This window comes from Vulpes lagopus, chromosome 7 (genome assembly GCF_018345385.1).
Source record: "Vulpes lagopus strain Blue_001 chromosome 7, ASM1834538v1, whole genome shotgun sequence".
NCBI lineage: Eukaryota > Metazoa > Chordata > Mammalia > Carnivora > Canidae > Vulpes > Vulpes lagopus.
In genome coordinates this window covers 13464207-13486256 of record NC_054830.1, presented here as the reverse complement: position 1 = coordinate 13486256, position 22050 = coordinate 13464207, and the positions used below count along the sequence as shown (strand labels likewise).

General features: G+C 49.0%; 1 protein-coding gene across 1 annotated transcript; it reads right to left on the bottom strand.

Annotated features, from left to right (window-relative positions):
- Nucleotides 1-2463: 2463 nt before the first annotated feature.
- Nucleotides 2464-4977, bottom strand: GDF15 (growth differentiation factor 15). Its single transcript, XM_041763581.1, has 2 exons — nt 4682-4977; nt 2464-3371 (listed from the first exon to the last, which is right to left on the bottom strand). The coding sequence occupies exons 1-2, from the start codon at nt 4962-4964 to the stop codon at nt 2731-2733; spliced, it is 924 nt and encodes a 307-aa protein (XP_041619515.1). The 5' UTR covers nt 4965-4977; the 3' UTR covers nt 2464-2730.
- Between the last annotated feature and the right edge of the window lie 17073 nt (nt 4978-22050).

Genomic DNA, 22050 nt, shown 5'->3' with positions numbered 1-22050 from the left:
AGCCTGGTAAGCAGCAGCAGAGAGGTATGAAAGGCACGTGGGCAACACAAATGTTCATCAAAAGCAACAGCTGATATTTGGGGGAGAGGCTCATATGGCATCTGTTAGCTTTGGGTGACCCTGGTATTAAGTTTAATTTTGAGGTTCCCTTGGGGTTCCCAACACTTGAGAATGATCTCAAGTCATTGAGATGGGGTGGGAGAGGGGACCTATAAGGGTCTTTAGCTTCCTTGAACCCCTGCATCCCCATCCTAGACACTGTTCAAGTGCCCACTCCTGCCCCCGATCATCTGTCTTCCTCCTTCTCCAGCATTAATCAGATCCCAACACTCCCAGCTCCTACCCCTTCGCATCTGCTCATGGCTCTTCAAACACACCCACACCCCTCACCACTACCACCCAAGAGATTTGGTGGAGTCTGCCCTCACCCACCTCTCTGGTCCCATCTACAACATTTTTATTGCCGAACACTGAGCTTATTCCCACCCCAGTGCCTTTGCACCTGCTGTTCTGGCATCCTCAAATGCCAATTCCCCAACTCTCCCCGGAGTCCTGTTCTTCCTCCAGGTCTCCGTTCAGATGCCCTATCTTCAGGAAGGCCCCCTCCCCCAACCATGTCAATCGCCTCTGCCTCCATTCATTGATGTATTCCCTGGGTTGACTCCTCAGCACATTTCATATCACAGTCCACCACTTTCTTATTTATTTTTTTTTTTAAGATTTTATGTATTTATTCATGAGAGACACAGAGAGAGAAGCAGAGACATCGGCAGAGGGAGAAGCAGGCTCCCCCCAAGGAATCTGATGCAGGACTCAATCTCAGGACCCTGGGATCACGATTTGAGCCAAAGGCAGATGCTCAACCACTGAGCCACCGAGGTGCCCTGACCACTTTCTTATCATTTATCTTTGTACTCATTTGTGTTCCTCAGTCAACTGAGTGCAAATGGAATGCTTTGGCCTGTCTTGTTACTTCTGTGTCCTGAGTACCCAGTCGAGGCCTGGCAAAAAGCTAGGCATTCACTGAATATTTAGGGACACCCATAATCATTCCTGTCTGCCTCTGGGTGGCGACATTCACAGGGGACACATCTCACTGCAGGAAATAGGGCCTCTGTCCCCAAGACCCCCCTCCCCCTAACATTTCCTCCGGAGATTCTCAGGGTGGATAGGCAGGTGGGTGTGGGGAGAGGGGGTACTTAGAATATCTTAGGGATTCCAAGATCCTAAGTAAGAAGACTATATAAGATGAGAGATGCCCTGTGCATGAAAATGTTCTTCACAATGTATTTATTTCCTCCTGTGTTTTTTTTTTTTTTCTCTCTAACTGGCTGCTTGGAGTTTATTTTCCACTTGGTGCAAGGCACACAATTACAGGGTGTCAGGAAAGCTTGCCTGTAGCTTGGGTAGTAAAGAGTGGGGTTCTCTCAACTTCCTTTTTGGTGTTTTGTTGTTTCAATATAAAAGAACCCAACTGCTTCTGCTTGCTGCAGCCTGCCTGGTCTAGGGGGAGGGGAGGGGAAGAAAGGGGAGAAGAGCTCTGATAAGCCTTGTGCCTCCTGAGGCAGGTTGGCTGGGGGTGGCCACAGGCCTGGGGCCGGGTGTTGGCTTTGCAGGCTGGCCACCAAGCTGCTTCCTCATAGCTTCCAGAGTCAAGTCACAGGTAATCTTGCCGCTAGAGTCCTAGAGAGATCCCAAGGGTTCTGGGGACTCCAACACTGTAGCCATGAACAGGAGAATGCACTTCCCAAAAGAGAAGCTTGCCCACCAGTAACCCGGGTCAGCCAGGGTAGTGAGGGACGGCTTCCCCGGGATACTCTGCACTTCTGCAGGAGCTGTTACTGGAAATGGAACGCAAGTGGCACAGGTGGTCACCAGTGAGCCGCTGGGTGGGGAGGGGCGGGCGGGATGGCTGCCATGCTGTCACTTGCGGGCTGGGGAAAACTAAGCATGGGTGGAGCCCTGGAACTCCCAGCTGCCTTAGCTGCACAGGGCATGGCCCCCACCCTTGCTCTTTTTATACAAAAAATAGAGGTACCATTAACATGGAGGGAGGTGCCACAAACAGAAGTGATGGAACTCTTCTAGGTTGGGAGCAGATGGACATGATCTGGGCTGCTGTGCTTGGAAGGGTGACTCCAAAGCAAGGAGAGACAGCAGGGCAGTGACAGAGACAAGGCACAGAAACAAGAATACTGAGAGATGAGATATGGATGAGCCTGACACCCAGAAGATCTCAGAAACAGAGGAACAGGGAGCTAGAGAAGCAGAAACAGAGAGAAGGGTGTCACTGGGTGCATCGGTGTCATGAGCACCATCTGATTGCCTGACATCCCACAACGCTCCACCACGCATTCCCTGAACAGTTCCACTCACTCTGATACCAGGTCCCCTGTGAGACTGGGGCCAGGGAAGGGAAGGTTCTTCCCAGGGTCACCAGCTTCATCCTGGACACCAAGGGGCTCAGGTCAGACACCTTCATTTTTATTACCACAGTTTTAAATAAAGGCACACCGTCAGACCAGCCCTCCCCAACCCTCCAGTTCCCAAGATCACCCCAATAAATTAATAATAAATACAAAAGTATAAATACAGAGGTTTGGGCGGGATGGAGTATAGGCAGCAGTGGTGGGAAGTCGGGAATCTCAGGCCCCACAAGCCCATTCGACAGGCAGGGTCTCTGGGGTCACCTCCATCGCTCACGAGCCGTAAGTGAAAGACCGGGAGCGCTCACACGCAGTGGCAGTCCTTGGCCACGAGGTCGTCGAAGGGCGTCAGCGACACGCGCCCGTCGCTGTCTTGGTGCATGAGCACCACCGGCTCATAGCTGGCGGGCACGCAGCACGGCGCAGGCGCGGCGTCGGGGTTCAGGCCATGCAGGCGCGCCTGCATCTGGGCGTGCGTGTTCGCCGACCGGAACTGGCTTGGGCACGCGCCTACACACATGCGCACGTCCAGCTCGCGGGGCGCCACCACCCAGTTGGCCCAACCCAAGTCCTGGAGCGACGCGCGCAGGCTTTGCAGGCGGCAGCAGCGCCCCTCCCCGAGGGGGCAACCGTCCCGGGCGTGCGCATGCGCGTTGCGGCGCCCCCTGGCCGCGCGTGGCCGCCAGTGCAGCTCAAGCTGCGGACGTGCAGAAGGCAACGCTCGCAACCGGTCCCACCGAGGCAACGGTCGCAGGCGTAGTGTGGGCGTCCGGGAACCTCCACGACTGAGCTGACGCTGCAGCGGCCGCGTCACGTCCCACGAGCTCGGCTCCGTCGGGGACAGTCTGAGCAGCGCCCGATGTAGGCGGGAGGCTGCGGGGAGCCCCGCAGTCAGGTCGGCCCGGGAGATGCGCAGGTGCAGGTGGCCTCGCGGCCCAAGTCGCACTGAGGGAGAGAGGAAAGCCAGTCAGTGAACCACGGGCCTACTGTGCGCCAGGCGCGGAGTGCCCATTTTCTCCCACACGCCAAGCTGCATCCCACCGCAGGGCCTTTGCACAAGCTGCTTCCTCTTCCAAGCACACTGTTCTCCTGCATCTCAGCACGGCAGGCTACATACCTCTCTAGCCTGCATAAAATAGGCACTATTTTATTTCATTGTGTATCATTTCATCTCCCCTATTGCATCCCCTCAGCAGAGATTTCTGTCTGCTTGGTCGCTACCATGTCTGGCATACAGTAGGTGCTTAGTAAATACTTGCAGGAATTAATATATACTTGATATTTAGAGGGACTAAGATCCAATCACTGGTTCTGCCTCCTCTGGCAGTCAAGACCATTTTATTGAAGGCCTACCAAGTGCCTGGGGCTGGGGATACGACTAGCTACTGTGTTTTCAAGTCTCTGAGTCTTGGTTTCTATATCTGAGAAATGAAGGCTACCTGGCTCCCCGGGATTCACAGATCCCTATAGGCTGGTACAGGTATTGGAGATACTGGGGGGACCAGGCTTTGAAGCCGGGGACTGGGTCACTAGGCTCAGAGAGGACAAGAGGCTTACCTGAAGTCTCCCAGCACTAGTAGGATTAGGGCGAGACAGCAGAGCGCTCCCTTCTGGCCTGACGCTCTTCCCCTAACCCCTCCCAGTTCCCAGCGTAGCCCAGATCTCCTTCCCTCTCCTCCCCCTAGATCCTCCGCGGAGGGTGAGAAAATATCTCCTCCCTCCCTAAGGCACATGCCACGTGCGGCTTTAGCAGTGCGGTGTCAAGGGATTGCGTCAGATTTGGAACGGGTACGGGCAGATTCCACCTATCGGCGGGCTGCGCTCCTCGTCCCGCTCCGCCGCTCTCTGCATCCTTTCTCTGGGATTGCGCGCGCTCCCCCAGCCCTTACATCCAAAGACAAGGACCCCTCCTCCCCGCACCACCCCCGCCGCTGCCTGACTTCGTCTCTGGGAATTCCAGGCTCTGAGAGTTTTCAAAAAGAATCGCTAGCTTCTCTGGGCCTCAGTTTCCCCATCTGCGATCTGTAACATCGCACTTTAGCCAAACCCTCATCTTGTCTCGGCCGTAAACTGGGCCACCTGCCCCCCCGCCCGCCCCCTCCTCCCCACTGTCAGCCCCAAGGGGAGATGTTCTTGTCCGATTCACAGGTGGGGAGACTGAGGCTCAGTGGCAGGCCTGAACCCCTATGACTCCGAACCATTGGTTAGATGATGGTAGCTGCTCAGGGGGTGGAGGTCTCCTAGATTTCACTCACGCTTTGGAGTGAGTATCCGGACTCGAGTTGCAGGGACGAGGTCAGGGTTTGAATCGGCCCAGCCTTGGTTCAGCCTCAGCTTGGTCTGCAGGTGCTCGTAGCGTTTCCGAAGCTCCTGGATTCTGGACACATCGGTACTGGAGTGCGGGTCTGAGGGTCCTGGAAAGGCGGGGAGGTGCTCCTGGGCCAGAGACAGGGCGCCTCCCGAAGGCAGCCAGGAGAGCATCACCAGTATCACCAGCATGGGAGAGCAGTGTGCTGGTGCCGGTCCCTGTCCAGGCATGCCGGTGCTCGCTGAGCTCTGAACTGAGCCACCGGACGCTGCTGGACTGGCCTTTATAATCCCCGGACTTTGTCCGCCCCCGCCTGCCTGGTCCCTTCCGCCCTGGGTGCAGAGTAAACACTCCAGGGACCAGAGTTGGCTGAGTCTTGGGCTGCTTTTCAGGGGGAGGCCCTTCTGGGGGGGGTTCTCCTGGGGAAAGGAGGGTACCCTCCCCCTAGAAGCCTCTCTGAGCCTCAGTAGCATCTTCTATGAAATGGGGACTTCCTTCCAGCCTGGTGGACTGGTGGGAAAGAATGCTTTTGTCAAAAAAGATGAAAAAAAAAAAAAAAAAAAGATGTTTCTATATGCTACATCCCACAGCAAGAGTTCAAGAGGTGGCCTTCCTCCTCCTGGGATTCCCCCTCTCCCTTCCTGGTTAGAGTCAAAGGCTGAAGATTTTGAAAAACTAAGGAAGCAGAGGAGAAAGGGATCAAAGGAGCCAGAAAGTACAACTGTAGGCAAGTCAGTCCTCTCCATCCCACTTCCGTTTCTTCACCTGGAAAATGAGAACTGAGACTTTCACTGCAGAGAAGTTCAAATGAGGTATGAAGGACAGGACCAGACACATAGGAGGTATATGATTAACGGGTGTGTTTGCAGTCCCTCATCCTCATCTGTGGAGGAACTCCTACCCATCCTTCAAACCCTTACTAAGAAAGCCCCTCCTCCTGGAAGCCTTCTCTAACACTACCTTCCCAGGCTCAGATGGGTGCTCCTCAACCCCATCCTTTCCCCTAGCCCAGCCTTGATCTCACAGCACTGGGAATATCTGTGCTTGGCTCTGTCTGCCCTACACTGGAGGCCCTTTGATGACAGACAGAGATGAAGCTACTCTGGGACCCAGTCCCTTGGCTGGGCCAGAGCAGAGGTGGTAGGGAATCGGAGTGCTGGGATTCAGGGCAGGGAGGGCTGGTGTCAGGTCCAGCCACCAGGAAGTGGAGGGGCAAGCGGTGCCCCAGAAAGACCCAGGTCTTCCCCTTGGATCTTTCTCCACTGCTCAGGACCCCTGGCCCCAGCTCAGTGTGCCTGCTTCTAGCTTCCTGACCCCAGAGAAGATGGGGAGCTCAGTGTGAAGCAGATCAAGGGGATGTGTAAAGTGTGACCAGAGTGTGTGCAGGCAAGAGGTACAAGGACTTGCTGAGGGGCACCCAGCAAGTCTCCACTGGAGGAACAGGGTCAGGCTTCCCCCCACCCTCAGCACGCACCCACTGGCCGTGTGAGCCCAGCCAAGCCTTGGGCCCCCCTGAGACTCAATCTCAGCCTCTGTTACAGGGGATTATGCTGGACAATGTGTCCCAATCTCCCTCCATGATGCTCCGGACATTCAGGTGCTTAGTAAACACACTGGTTTCTGCTGCTGGCACCTCCATCCCAACAGGGGCTGTTGGGAAGATGGGGCTCTTGCCCCACCAGCTTGACACACGTAGTAAGTAGTCAGTAAAGGGTGTGGACTGACCAGGAGCTCGGGCCACTCTGCAGCCACACTGCTGTGACCTCTGCAGAGGCCCGGCCTGGAAGGCAAGCCAGAGTGCTGAGTAATCCGAATTGGTAAGGACAGGTCAGCATGAGCCGCCCCTACCTAGACCTGACCTGACCTTGGGGTAGATGGGGCAAAGGAGGTGCTGTCCTCGTAGGGCATCCCTGCACGATCAGTAATGGCCAGATGCCAGCATTCCCTAAATTCCACACTGCAGGCACTGCTAAGGCACTTTTCCATTACTGAACAACGGAACCACACCAAGAGGAGTGAGTAGGTGTGTTAGGTTGTAGGGAGCAGCTCCACACTGGAGACCTCACGTATGTCCAGCTCCTGGCTGGCCATCTGTTTTCCTGGCATTTCTAGGCCAGTGATAGGATTCTGAGGATTCATGGGCAGCCTGGGTGGCTCAGCGCTTTAGTGCTGCCTTCAGCCCAGGGCCTGATCCTGGAGACCCAGGATCGAGTCCCACGTCGGGCTCCCTGCATGGAGCCTGCTTCTCCCTCTGCCTGTGTCTCTCCCCCCTCCCGCCCCCTGTGTCTCTCATGAATAAATAAATAAAGTCTTAAAAAAAAAAAAAAGATTCTGAAGTTCCCTCTGTCTAGGACTGTTTTGTTTGTTTTCCAAATTTCAAAGGCTCATGAAGAGTTTTTCCTGATCCAGCTCCCAGCAGATTGGACATTTGTCAGCTCCAAAGAAGGTGGCCTGGGTTGACGGTCTGGCCCACTTCCCCCTGGCCGTGACACGTGGGACAGAGGGCATCAACCGGCAGAGCCTCAGTTTCCCCATATGTAAAAGGTGGTTATGGCTCTCTGTGTCAGGGTTGTGGGAACGTTTGCACATGCTGTGCACCAGCCGGAGCATGATTCAAATCCCAGCGCCATCCACTTTGCTTTGTGACCATAGGCAAGTTATACAAGCTCTCTGTGCATTAGAACAAAGGCAGTGTGTTGTGAGGAAGGAGAACATTGAGTACAGAAATCTTATCATTCTTTTTTCTTTTTAAGTTTTTATTTATGTGAGAGAGAAAGAGAGAAAAAAAAAAAAAAAGAGAGAAAAAAAAAAAAAAAGAGAGGAAAAGCAGAGAGAGAGAGACGAGCAGACTCTGCGCTGAACACAGAGCCCGATGTGAGGCTCGATCCCACCACCCTGAGATCACGACCTGAGCTGAAATCAAGAGTTGGATGCTTAACTGACTGAGCCCCCCAGGTGCCCCAGAAATCTTATCATTCTTAATTCAGCATGCTCATAACATCTGCCACAGACCAAAGACAGAAATCCCGGTGATTCTGGGCCCCCTTGTCCACTGACGTCCCCAGGCAGAGGATGACCCCGATGGATGCTAACCTCTCAGAAAGCCATGCAAAAAATCACATATTTCAACTGTTTTATTTGGTTTCTGGGGTGTCGTTTGGACAAAATCCAGCAGACTCTGGGGGTCCCCGGTATGGTGACAAGCACTCATGGAACTCTGGGTGTCAGAGAGAAGGCAACCAGAGGGTGCAAGGGCCAGGCCCTCCCTCGGGGACAGAAGATGTAGTCACCTGCAGCAGGAAAGATTTCCCCCAAAGAGAGATTTAGGACGAGCTAGAAACGTGCAATGCTAAGGGAGCCCCAGAAATGCACCAGGTGCCCCCTGCCCTGGGCAGACAGAAAGCCAACTGTTCCCCCAAAGCCTCCTGTAGTGCTTGGGGATACCGCAGGCCTTGGGAACAGAGAGCTGATTCCAAACTGGCATTCTCTGGAATTTCCTCAAGACAAGGCAGGCGTGTGTGTCGGCCACGAGAGCCACTTGCCCCAGACCCTACCCCTCACCCCCTTGGGTGACTCCAACCCAAGCAATGGGGAGCCAGGGCCACCTCCCAGAGCCTGGGGTTGCTTCTCTCTTTCCCATCTCGTCCCCTTTCTCTGTGCCCCATGCGTCTTGGAGAAGCAGGCACTTCTGCCAGGCTCTGGGCAGCTGAAGGAAGGTTTGGTGAGGACAGAGAGGAAGAGAAATGGATCTGGGGAAGAAGGAACAGCTAAAGGCTGGACTGGAGTCGTTGAGATCTGTGAGCCCTCAACCCTCAGCTTGTGACAGATGAGCCTCAGTTTCCCTGTCTGTAAAATGTGGTAATGGCACCCCCTCCCAGGGTTGTAAGAAGGACTCACAGGCAGTTGAGTGAGTCAGGGGACAAGGGTCTGTTGGAATATGCACCCAGCCTCTGTTAGGAATTAAGTTTCAAGGTATGAACATTACCAAGTGCACATCTCACCTGAAATGCCCACTCTGACCTGTGGGCCTGGAGCCAAAGTGGCAACATAATGGCCAGGCTATGAGACATATCCCATGTGGTTTCCACCCAGTCGTTCTGGTGGATCCGGTGCTCCAGGGCCCTGGATGCTACCTCCAGATTGGACAAAATGCTGACTCCCAGGCCCCCATGGCGTTTCAAGGACTGTAGGACTCACAGTGGGCCTAGCGCCATCAGAGACAGCAGGAGTAGGGCCCCGGAAAAGCAGGATTTCTCATGGGCAGAGGAGATGCTAGCCTGGAGGTGTCTTGGGGAGAAAGAACAACCGGCCACTCGTGGGCCTCCTATGTGCTGGTGTGCCAGGCCACACAGGTTGCACAGTTTCTAGATGCCTTGGACCCTCAGGATCCCTAGACATCTCCCCTGCCAGACAGGTCCAGGTCTTGAGGACAACTGCAGAGTGGGCCTGTGGTTCTAGGGCCTCGTTAGCAGGTTACTCTCTGTCCAAGAGGACAGAGGTTTACTTGGAAATACACAGCACAGGGGAGACCAAGGAAGTTTCGAGAACTCCTCAGAGCCTCACACTTCTCCTGCCCCAACCTCCTCCACCAGGATCCTAGGTAGCCCAGTTCTCCAGGGCACCTTCTGCTGGCAACTTTAGCAGTCTTTGGTCCTCGATTACCTCAAATCTGAAACCAACCTGAGCAGATTCTCCCACCTTCCCCCATCCCCACATGCATACCCCCCCCACCCCGCCCACCAAGGGCAAGGGTCATGGCCACCTGGCGCCTGCCTGCCTGGGTTCTTCAGGTGCTGTGCATTTTCAGGAGAGTTGCCGGCCCCTCTGAGCCTCAATTTCCCCATCTGTGATCAGGATGGGGCTATAACAATCCCATGTTGGCTGAGCCTCACTCTGGCCACAAATGAAACTGCTAGCTCCTTCCTTGGTCAACAATGGGGGATGGGCTATTCCAGCTGGGCTCCCACATGGAGAAGGACTGGGTCTCTAAGACATGGAACCGGTTACTGGTTAGAGGTGGGGACTGCTCTGGGGGGGGTCTCTGGGCTTCACTCACACTTCAGGATGCAGTTGGGGTTTGAGTCAAGTGCAACAGCAGCATGGTCAGGGTGTCTTTGAGGTGTTTCTGCAACTTCTGGAATCTGGGGACATACAGACTGGACTACATTTTGGAGGGTCCTGAGAAGGTCTGGAGGGGCACCTGGGCATGGGATAGGGCATGGCCCAGCGGTACCCCCCAGGCATCGGCAGCATTAGAGAGCAGCGGGACAGTGTTGGGTCCAGCCCAGGCAGGGCTGTGATCATTGCTCTCTCAGCGGGGATGGACACTGCAGCACCAAACTTTGTAGTCTGAGCTTACTCACCCCGGCCTGGCAAGCATCTCCTGCTCACCCCTGTGTACAGATGAGACACTCAAGAGGTCACAGCAGGGCCTGGCTCCGGGGATGTGCTCCTGATGAAGCTAGGGCACCACTTTGGGTCTTAGTATCAAGGTATCAAGACCAGGTATCAAGACCTGGGTCCTCAGGGACGCCAAGGTTGGAGGCCTGGATTTCTCTGCAATCATCTCCACTCACCCCCTAGCTCACCTGGAGGACTGTCGGGTGGAGGCTTCACAGAAAATTAATAGACAGTTCAACACTTCCAAGTGAACAGTTGAGTGGCACGTAGAGGTTGTGCCGCCATCACCTCTGTCTTTTCCAGAACGTTTCCATCACCGCAAAAGGAAACCTCGTCCCCAGGACCCGTCACGTCTCCTCCCTCCCCCGGCTCCTGGCAACCATCAAGCGGCTTTCTGTCTATGGATTTGCCTGCTCCGGACATTTCTTATTAAGTATAACGCACCCAGCGTGCCTGGGCGGCTCAGTCGGTTGGGAGTCTGCCTTCAGCTCAGGTCATGATCCCACAGTCCTGGGATCGAATCCCTCATCAGGCTCCCTGCTCAGCAGGGAGTCTGCTTCTCCCTCTGCCCATCCCCCCTGCTCCTGCTCTTTCACTTGCACTCTCTCTTTCAAAGAAATAAAATCTTTAAAAAAAAAAAAAAGTATACTTCACCCAATTTCCAATGTATTGGGGGGGGGGAGGCAGTTAGGCTACTGCACACCAACAGTTCTCCAACACAGACAGATGTCCTATGATTCAACTTAATCCTGACACTACCTACCTGTGTCACATCCCACAGATTCAGCGTTCAGACCTACAAGACTGCCTCCACTTGAGATGCCCAGAGCAAGTCCAGGTTGTTAACTGTGGTCCTGAGAGACTGGCTATAAATCAGAGGCTCCCAGAACCCACTCCTTGAGTTCGGTTCCTTTGCCAGAGAGGCTCACAGAACTCAGGAAGCCCATTTACTCACTAGATGACTGTTTTTTGTTGTTGTTGTTGTTGTTTTTTGTTTTTGTTTTTGTTTTTGTTTTTTTACAAATACTGTTAAAGGATATGAATCAGGAGCCAGATGAAGAGATGCATACGTCAAGGTATGTGGGAAGGGGTGCCCTCTCCCCCAAATCTCCATGTTGCTCAACCCGGAAGCTCTCCGGAGAACACCACACCTTTTGGGGTTTTTTTATGCAGACTTCATCACATTGGCATGACTGATTAAATCATTGGCAGTTGGGGGCTGATTCAACCTCCAGCCCCCCTCGCCTCCTCTGAGGCTGGGGGTTGGGGGGACTGAAAGTTAAATTCCCTACTCCCACAGTTAGGTGTTTTCCAAAAGTCACCTCATTAAGAAAACAAAAGACATGTTTGTAGCTCTTGGGGCACCTGGCTGGCTCAGTCGGAAGAGCATTGAACTCTCAATCTCAAGGTCATGAGTTCAAGCCCTATGTTGGGCATGGAGCCTACTTAAAAAAAAATTGGGGATCCCTGGGTGGCTCAGTGGTTTAGCACTTGCCTTCTGTCTGGGGCGTGATCCTGCAGTCCCGGGATCGAGTCCCACATCAGGCTCCCTGCATGGAGCCTGCTTCTCCCTCTGCCTGTGTCTCTGCCTCTCTCTCTGTGTGTCTCTCGTGAATAAATAAATAAAATATTTTTAAAAAGACACACTTACAGCTCTCATCACAGGAATTCCAGGTTCAAGGACCAAACACATATTTCTTATTATAAGTGACAATGTCACACACATTTGTGAAATCATACAACAGGCGGCCTTTTGTGTCTGACTTCTTTCATGGAGCACGATGTTTTCAAGATTTATCCATTTACCCACGGTGTAGCATAATGTCAGGGCTTCGTTCCTTTTTACCAGCTAAGTAATACTCTACCAGATGGATGGACCATGTTTTGTTCATCTGCTCATCTATTGATGATCATTTGGATTATTATCACCTTTTGGCAATTGTGAACAGGGCTGCCGTTCATATGCAAGGATTTGAGGAACTTGTCTTCAGTTCTTGGGGGGGATATGCCCAAAAGTGCAATTGCTGGGTTGTACCGGTTCTGTGCTCTTCCAACTGGGCCAGCCAAGTGCCCCAAGAGCTACAAACATGTCTTTTGTTATCTTAATGTTGTGACTTTTGGAAGACAACTAACTGTGTGATTCTGTGTTTAACTTTTTGAATAGTGGCCAGCATATTTTCCACATCCCCTGCCTTTTTACTTTTAAATGTTTATTGAAATACGACTTCTATAAAACCAAAAGAAGGAATCTTAGCATTTGGCTCCATGACATTTCACATAGAGTAGTCCTGTGGGGCCACTTCCCAGATGAGGTTCCAGATCATTCCTGGCCCCAGGAACACCATGGGCCCCCTCCCATCATTCTTCCTATCCCTGGATAATGGCCATGCCCACCTCTGTTACCATGGATGAATTTGCCCATTATCCAACTTTTTAAAAGATTTTATTTATTTTTTCATGAGAGACACACAGAGAGAGGCAGAGACACAGGCAGAGGGAGAAGCAGGCTCCCTGAGAGGAGCCTGATGGGGGACTCAATCCCGGGCCCCCAGTATCATGACCTGAGCCAAAGGCAGACACTCAACCACTGAGCCACCCAGGTGTCCCTGGCCAACTTGATAGAACACAACCAGCCAGTTCATTCTCTTTTTTGTCTGGTGTCTTTCACCCAACACCATGTTTGAGACACTTGCTCTTTCTCTGTTGTGTGGTTCATCCTTTTTCCTAGCAGTAAAGTGGTCTGCTCTACAAATCCAGGAGTGGAGCTGCTGGCTTGTGAGTGGGTATCTGTCACTTTATGAACAGGACAAGTAATTAATTTATTCCTGGAATTTCCCAAGGGTACACAGCTACACTGAGGGCCTCGGGGTTCCCCAGGGACAGGGAAGAGGGGACATTAACTACTTGGTGTTTCCGGCTCGCCAAACTCCAGAATGCTGGCAGCCAGGCCCATCTGGCTCTCCTTTACAACATAGTTAGCTGATGACCTCATGGCCAGCCCCAAGGCCAAGCTAGGAGGAGCAGTGGGGCGGGCTGTGGGCAGCCAGCCAGCGATGAGCTCAGCAGGCCAGGACCCTGCATTCCTCTCTGGCAGCTTCAATGGGTCCCCAGGGGCCAATTCAAGGTGGAAGTAAACAGCATGGAGGCCAGGGGTCAGGCTGTTTCTACCACCTGGCTTGGCCCCAAACCTCCCAGAATTTTTCCTCACCACTCTTGGCCATAGTCACCCTTGTCAAACACACACAACACACAACAAGACACACACCCACTTTTATTGTTTGTTTCTCGTGACATGAGGCAAACAGTCATGGCAGGTCTGGAAAGGCAAAAAAGAGGCAAAAAAAGGCAAAAAAGAGGCAAAAAAGAGGCAAAAAAGCAGGTTATTTTAAAATTTCTTATGAGTTTGCAGGACAAGGAGAATTAATATCCCATTATGTGAAAGTACCTCCAGGCCAGCAGGTGCCTGTGTCATCTAGGGGGTTCCACAGCCAGCCCTGGGGTCAAATCCCGGTTTAGCCCTTGAGATGCCCAGCAGATTTGGAAGCATTGCTAATCTCTTCCAAACATTGGTTTCTCAGTATGACACACCCTTAGAGAGTAGCACTGAAAAGATAAAGCTTGATTTGAGGTATAATCCCAAAAATTTAGGATTAATAACCATTATTAGGATAGTTGGTTGGGCAGCAATGTCTCTGCTTCAGCCAGAGTTGGGTTGAGCCAGGCCTGGGCAAGTTTCCTTAGAAAGAATGTCTCCTTCCAACAAACTCCTATTTATCTGTTAAACCCGAGCTTTGAGGTCCTATCTTCCAATAAGCATTTCCTATTCTCTGCCCAGGTTCTGTTCCCAGGCTGAGGGGGCTCCTGGCACTATCCTATCCTGCCCACACAAGACTGGAGTTTCTGATTCTGGCCCTGTGCCCCCATAGACCAGCATCTTATCAAGGACCAAGCTCCAGTATTACTATACTAGTTTCCTAGGCCACTGCAACAAAATCCCACCAATGGAGTAGCTTAAAACAACAGAAAACTTTTCTTCCGTGGTTTTGTAGGCCAGAAATTTAAAATTAAGAATCTGCAGGATCTTACATGCTCCTGCTAAAGGCTTTAGGGGAAGAAAGCCTCTTCCTGTCCTCTTCCAGCTTGTGGTAGTCCCGGGTGTTCCTTGTGTAGGGGCCAAGGGCAAGCAGCCCCAAGATGGGCTACTTTAGCAGGAACAGTATTTTGAGTTAAAAGCAATCAAAACCCAGCAGATTCAGGGCACCTGGGTAGCTCAGTTGGTTAAGTGTCTGCCTTAGGCTTGGGTCATGATCTCTACATGAGCCCTACATCGGGCTCCCTGCTCAGCAGAGAACCTGCTTCTCCCTCTCCCTCTGCCCCTTGCTTATGCACGCATTCTCTCTCTCTCTTTTTCTCGCTTGCTCACTCTCTCTCTGTGTCCAATAAATAAACAAAATCTTTTTTTTTTAAAGTTTCTCCTTTTAATCTGTCTCATGTCAATTTGCTTCTTAGGCCTGCTAAAGGGACCTTGAAGGGCAGAGAGAATTCTTTCTCCTCAACACTTGGCTTGTGGCCACATCACTCCAAAGTCTGTTATCTGTCTCCACATGGGCTTCTCCTCTTCTCTGTCTCTCCTCTTCCCTCTCTAAGGACACCTGTCATATTTAAGGCCCACCATAAATCCAGAATGATCTCATTTCAGATTTTAACTTAATTACATCTGCAAAGGCCCATTTGCCAACTAAGGTCATGTTCACAGGGACTGAGGGATAGATGTCAGATCAGACATGGCCCAGAAAAGGGATCCAGAAGCCCCTGGAGACATCCACAGCAGGGAATGGGGGTGGCAAGGGGTAGGGGGGAATGCCTACTTTTGCGGCACAATGTAGAGTAAAGAAATAAATACCAAGGGGGAAATTTCTGAGCCCCTATCTTGTGTCAAGTGCTTAAGACACAATCTTTATAAAACCTGGTGAATTGGATGTGTAATCTCCATTTCACAAATGACACACTGAGGCCAGAGAGATAGGCTTGCTAAGACCACATGGCTGGCAGCTAGTGGGGCCAGGAGTGGAGCCCCTTACAGACAGCCCCAAGCCTGCTCCACCTCCTTCAGAGCCACCAACGTGACAAGATATGGCCACCCTGAGGCTAAGTGTGAGATGCGGTGGGAAGGAAGAAGAATTTCTCCCCATCCTTCTTAGCTCTTGGGTGAGACCTCTTTTTTTTTTTTTTTTTTTTTAATTTATCCATTTGTTCATGAGAGACAGAGAGAGAGAGGCAGAAACACAGGCAGAGGGAGAAGCAGGCTCCCTACAGAGGATGTGGGACCCAATCCTGGATCCTGGGATCAGGTCCTGAGCTGAAGGCAGACACTCAATCGTTGAGCCACCCAAGTGTCCCGGCTGAGACCTCTTGTAATAAAAAAGAAGATTAAGAAGAGAAAAATAAAAGTTTAACATGCATACCTCAAGTATACATAGGAGAGACACAGGAAAATAGTAAACCTTTGAGACGGCCTGTTATCTTAAATTAATTACCATCTAAAATTAAAGACAAAAGGAAGTACCTGGGTGGCTCAGTGAGTTAAGCATCCAACTCTTGGTTTTGGCTCAAGTCATGATCTCAGGGTCATGAAATCCAGCCTCATGTGAGGCTCTACGCTCAGCATGGAGTCTGTTGGGGATTATCTCCCTCTCCCTTTGCCCCTCCCCTGTTTATTCACAAGTGTGCTCTCTCTCTCAAGTAAATAAAATCTTAAAAAAAAAAAAAAAAAGAGACACCTGGGTGGCTTAGTGGTTGAGCGGCTGCCTATGGCTCAGGGCGTGATTCTGGGGTCCTGGGATCGAGTCCCACATCGGGCTTCCTGCAGGGAGCCTGCTTCTCCCTCTGCCTGTGTCTCTGCCTCTCTGTGTGTCTCTCATCAATCAAATCTTAAAAAATAATAATAAAATAATTTTAAAAATAATAAAGACAAAAGAAAAATGTCGGGGGTGGGCCTAAGGCTAGTTATGTGCTTCTCCATTGATTCTCTTGTGGTTTAGAGCCTGCCTTCTTGTCCTAAAGAGAGAGAGAGAGAGACATTCTTACAAATGGAGACCCCCTTTATAAATGTAAATTTCCCGTACAAAAGGTCACTCCTACTGTTTTCAGAGCTTTTCCTGTGTCTCAAAATAATCCTTATGCCAAAGAGGCAGTTTCTGCAGTGGCGTCGTCTTCTGCTACCTCTGGATGGGAATGATATACACATAGTGTGAGGCATATGATGGGCTTGCAGTACTTAGGCATTGTGGAATGAACCCACGCTCAGGGAAAGGAGACTCAAGTTCAAATCCTGATTTTCCCAGTTCTTAGCTGTGTGATCTTTGGCAGGTGTCTTGACCTTTCTGTGCCAGGCTCCTCCTCTAATGTTCTGATCCCTGGACAAGCCACAGCTATGAAGATTCACAGGTCTTTCTCCTTTGTTCTGATAAGGGTAATTCGTATACTGGAACTCACAAAATAGAAGCCGTTCCAGTGGCCCTGTCCACATCACAAATCTAAACCTGTCAGCCTGCACTTACAGGAAACCTAACATATACCAATCACAATCTTCCCATTCAGCTTTAGCTAGCTTACCTTCCCCTAGAAAACAGGACATGCTAGCCTTGTAGGAAATCCCTGCCCTCCTAGCCAATCATGCCCTCTTTCTGAGTTGCTTCTTCTAAAGTTCTATAAAATCCCACATTCCTCAGGAAGTGCGCTTCTCTGCTTCTGACCCATATACTCTCCCAATTCATGGATTGTTTCCCCTTGAGAAAAGGACATCAAACTCGTTGCTAAACTGTAGTATTTTTGTCATTGGACAGTGCTCACATGGGAGGTACTTCAAAGAAACCCATCTATTGGTTCATTCACTCGTTCATTCCACAGTACTGCTTTAACATCTCTCATGTGCCAGGTCTCCTTTCAAGGGCAAGAGAAGGCACTAAGTATGAAAGGAGTAGAGAGAAGGGAACTCCCAGAAGGAGACACAGCTTATTCAAAGGCCCTGAGGTCAGAGACTCTCACACAGACAACCTGGAGGTGATACCCTGGCTAAGGAACTTGAAAACAGACCCAGGCCCAAAGACAGTTCACAGCAGATAAGCCTGTTTGACGTCTGGTTTGGCTTCTCCTCAGCTCTGTGAGCTAGTGAGCTCTTCACATCCTGGATTCCTTCTCTTGTCAAGGGCAATTTCCCTCACCTGGAGAGGCTTATTGGCCACTCTTCAGGACTGAGGTAAGATTAAAAATCTGTGAGCATGTAGAGTCACCCCAAAAATATCCAGTCGATGGCAAGGGCTACTTCTTGAGCAAAGTCAGTTTCATTATTAAAAAAAATTTTTTTATTGTGTAAAAGACACATAACATAAAATATATCATTTTAATCATATTAAAATGTGCAGTTCAGTGGATTTAGTACATTCATAGTGTTGTGTAACCACCACATCTGTCTAGTTCCAGAACTTTTCATCACCCCTAAAGGAAACCCCATCCCATTAGCTGTCACTCCCCAACTCCCTTCCCTTGCTCCTGACAACCACCAACCTATTTTCTCTCCCTATAATTTTGCCTCTTCTGAACATTTCATACAAGTGGAATCATACAATATGTATATTATATTTTGGCAACTGTGAATAGTGCTGCTATAAACATGCATGTATAAGTTTAGTTGAACCCCTGCATTCTATTCTCTTGGGCCTATACTAAGGAGTGGAATTACTGGGTCATGTGATAATTTTATGTTTAACTTGTTGAGGAACTGCCAAACCTTCTCTTGTCAGTTTTATTTTCATCATGAAATATTTCAGGTATACACAAAAATATCAATAATAAAATAACTAAACAGTTACCTACCTCATACCCAGCTAAAGAAAGAAACATTCAGTCACCTGGGTGGCTCAGTTAGTTAAGTGTCTGCCTTTGACTCAGATCATGATCCCAGGGTCCTGGGATTGAGTCCCACACCGGGGCTCCCTGCTCAGCAGAGGGTCTGCTTCTCCCTCTCCCCCTCTCCCATGCTAAGCTCTCTCTCTCTCTCTCTTGTTCTCTCTCTCAAATGAATAAAATCTTTAAAGGAGAAAAGAAACAACAAAATAAAAATAATAAAAAAGAAACTAAATATTCCCCAAAGAGTTGAAGCCCCTGTACACTCTCCATTATCCATCCATCATCATGCTTTATTCTCCAATCTCAGGGAAGTCTCTGTCTGAAACTGGGATTTGATCATCCCTAGGTCTATTTTTATAATAGTATGTATATATATATATATATATATTTTTTTAAGAGATAAGTGTATTTAAAACTTTATCAGAAAGGGATGCCTGGCTGGCTCAGTCAGAAGAGTAGGCAACTCTTGATCTCATCGTTGTGGTTGAAGCCCCACATTGGATGTAGAAATTACTTAAAAATAAAATCTTAAAAAAAAAAAAAAAACAACTTTATCAGCAAAATTGTGGTGTGGACAGCTCCAACTTCTCCTTCCCCCACAGGAACATCAAACAAAAAACTATCAGAATTGACTTTGTCAGAACTCGGGAAAACAGTCAAAGGTTTGCAGCAACTAAGTAAATGTTGAAGCCAAAAAAAAAAAAAAGGCAGTCTGAAAATGGTAGGAAAGATTTGTGGCATTTTTACTTGCCCCTGCCAAGAGATAATTTCTCTGCCAAAGATGCTCTTGCCCTCCCTAGCTCACCAGCAGTGGTTTAGCAGATGCAGCCTGTGTTTCCAGTGCTAAACCCTGGTCACCGATTCTGGAGGAGGCAGAGCAGACTTTATTCACAAATTATTTTTTTTTTAAGATTTTATTTATTTATTCATGAAGGACAGAGAGAGAGAGAGAGAGAGAGAGCAGAGACACAGGCGGAGGGAGAAGCAGGCTCCATGCAGGGAGCCTGACGTGGGACTCGATCCTGGGTCTCCAGGATCAGGCCCTGGGTTGAAGGTGATACTAAACCGCTGAACCACCGGGGCTGCCCCCACAAATTATTTTGTAGGTCTGTTCTAACCTACTTGAGGCTTCTTGTAGGACTGACAGAGAATGCTCATCTCTGAATTGCCTAACTGAGAGCTCAGGCCAGAAAAGTGGCGTGCATTGCTCAAAAACACTGCAAGATGAACTCACAACCTGCAAACACGCAGGATAAAAGGTTATGGTCAAAATCAATCACCTAAACTCTGGGATGAAAAGTTGGGGGAGATTCTTTGGGAAATTAGGACATTCAAAGTATCCATAGATATGGGGGGAATTTAGAAAACTATGTTCATGGCCCAGAGCTAGCGTTAGACTCAGAAAAGACATGAGAAGGGCACCTGGGTGGCTCAGTGGTCGAGCATCTGCCTTTGGCTCCGATCGTGATCCTGGAGTCCTGGGATCAAGTCCCACATCAGGTTCCCTGTGGGAAGCCTGCCTCTCCCTCTGCCTATGTCTCTGTCTCTCTCTGTGTCTTTCATTAATAAATAAATATTAAAAAGAAAACGAAAAAGACCTAAGAAGATACTAAGTTTTCTTCTCAGGGTAATCCCTAGACTCAGTACAAGCCTGGCTTAATGTTGAAGGACTACCCTAGCACAGAACCAATCTGCAAAAAACAGGATAGGTGGATTCTTTTGTTGTTTGATTGTAGGGTTTTGCTTTGTTTTTCAGTTCTTTTTTTAGCTCCTGGCATTCAAAGAAATCTCTATCAAGACAGTTACAGAATCTGAACTAAAGAACGGAGAAGCTGGGATCCCTGGGTGGCACAGCGGTTTAGCGCCTGCCTTTGGCCCAGGGCGCGATCCTGGAGACCAGGGATCGAATCCCACGTCGGGCTCCCGGTGCATGGGGCCTGCTTCTCCCTCTGCCTATGTCTCTGCCTCTGTGTGTGTGTGTGTGTGACTATCATAAATAAATAAAAAAATGTTTAAAAAAGGATTTAGAAAAAAAATCATAAGGCATAAAAGGAAATATAAACTTATGGCCCATTCAAAAGAACAGAATAGGGCCACCTGGGCAGCTCAGTCTGTTAAACAGCTGATTCTTGATTTCAGCTCAGGTCATGATCTCAGGGTCATGAGATTGAGCCCCACATGCAGTTCTGCACTGGGCGTGCAGTGTGCTTAAAAGAATCTCTCTCTCCCTCTCCCACTGCCCATCTCCACCCTCTCTTGTGCTATCTCTAAAAAGAAAGAAAAAAAAAACGCTCTCCATCATGTGTAAGCTATTTTCAATAATATTTTTAAAGGCTTTCTTTATTTATTTGAGAGGGGGGAGCAAGAAAAAGAGAGCATGAGTAGGGGAGAGGGGCAGAGAGAGAGTGAGAAAGAGAGAAACAGACTCCCCACTGAGCAGGGTATCTGACATGGGGCTGGATCCCAGGACCCCATGATCATGACCTGAGCTGAAGGCAGACACTTAACCAACTGAGCCACTCAGGTGCCCCTATTCTCAATAAGATTAACAGCCTAACCAAGAATTCTAAATCCAACAAAACTGTTCTTTAAAAATGAGGAAGAAATCAAGACATTCTCTGATAAGCAAAAGCTGAGGGAATTTTTGCCATTATATCTACCCTTCAAGAAATGCTAAAGGGATTCCTGCAGTTGAAATAAAAGGACACTAGACAGTAACTTGAAGCCATATCTAAACATATATATGTCAAACAACAGAGCTCCAAATTATAAGAAGCGAACATTGACAGAATCAAAAGGAAAAACAAATAGTTCTACAAAAGCAGTTGGAGACTCAGGTGCCCCACTTTTAATAATGAACAGAACATCTAGACAGAAGATTAAGGACATGGAGGGTTGAACAACACTATAAACCAACTAGTTTGAAGAGACATGTGTAGAACATTCCATGCAAGAATAGCAGAATACACATTCCTATCAAGTGCACATGCACTATCCTCCTGTATAGGCCATATGCTGGCGGGGGGACAAAGTCTCAATAGATTTTAAAAATTGAAGTCATACAAAGTGTCTTCTCCAACTACAATGGAATGAAACTAGAGATTAATAACAGAAGGGAAATTGGAATGGTTGCAAATATGTAGATATTAAACAACATAGTTTTAAAGAAACTGTGGGTCAAAGAAATTACAAAGGAAGTTGGGAAATATCTGGAGACTAATGAAAACAAAACACAACATACTAAAAGTCATGGGATGCAGCAAAGGCAGTGCACATATTAAATTTATAGCTATAAATGACTATATTGAGAAATAAGAAAGATCTCAAGTGAATAACCTAACTTTACACTTTGAGGAAGTAGAAAAATAAGAGTAAATTTTAATCAAAGCTAGTATAAGGAAGGAAATAATAGAGATTAGAGACAAGATAAATAGAGAATAGAGAAATAGAATCACTGGAATCAATGAAACCAAAAGTTGCATCTTTGAAAAGATTAACAAAATCAAAAAATTTTTAGCTAGATTGACAAGAAGATTGACATCTTCTCAAAGAGAGAAGATGCAAATCACTAAAATCAGAAATAAAAGTGGGGCATTACTACTGACTCTAAAGAAATAAAAATGATCATAAGAGAACACTATGAAAAATTGTATGTTGGGGCACCTGGGTGGCTCAGTCAGTTAAACGTCTGCCTTCGGCTCAGGTCATGATCTCGGGTACTGGGATCCAGCCCCATGTACAGCTCCATGCTCAATGTTCAGTGGGGAGTCTGCTTGTCTCTCTCCCTCTCCCTCTGGCCTTGCCCCAGCTTGTGCTCCCACTGTCTCTCTCTCAAATAAATAAAAAATCTTAAAAAAAAGAAAAGAAAAAGTGTATGTCTACAATTTAGGTAACCTAAATGAAATGTACGAATTCCCAGAAATACATAAATTATCTAAACTGACTTAATAGAAAATCTCAACAGAGCTATAATATATAAAGAGATAGAATCAGTAATCCAAAACCTTC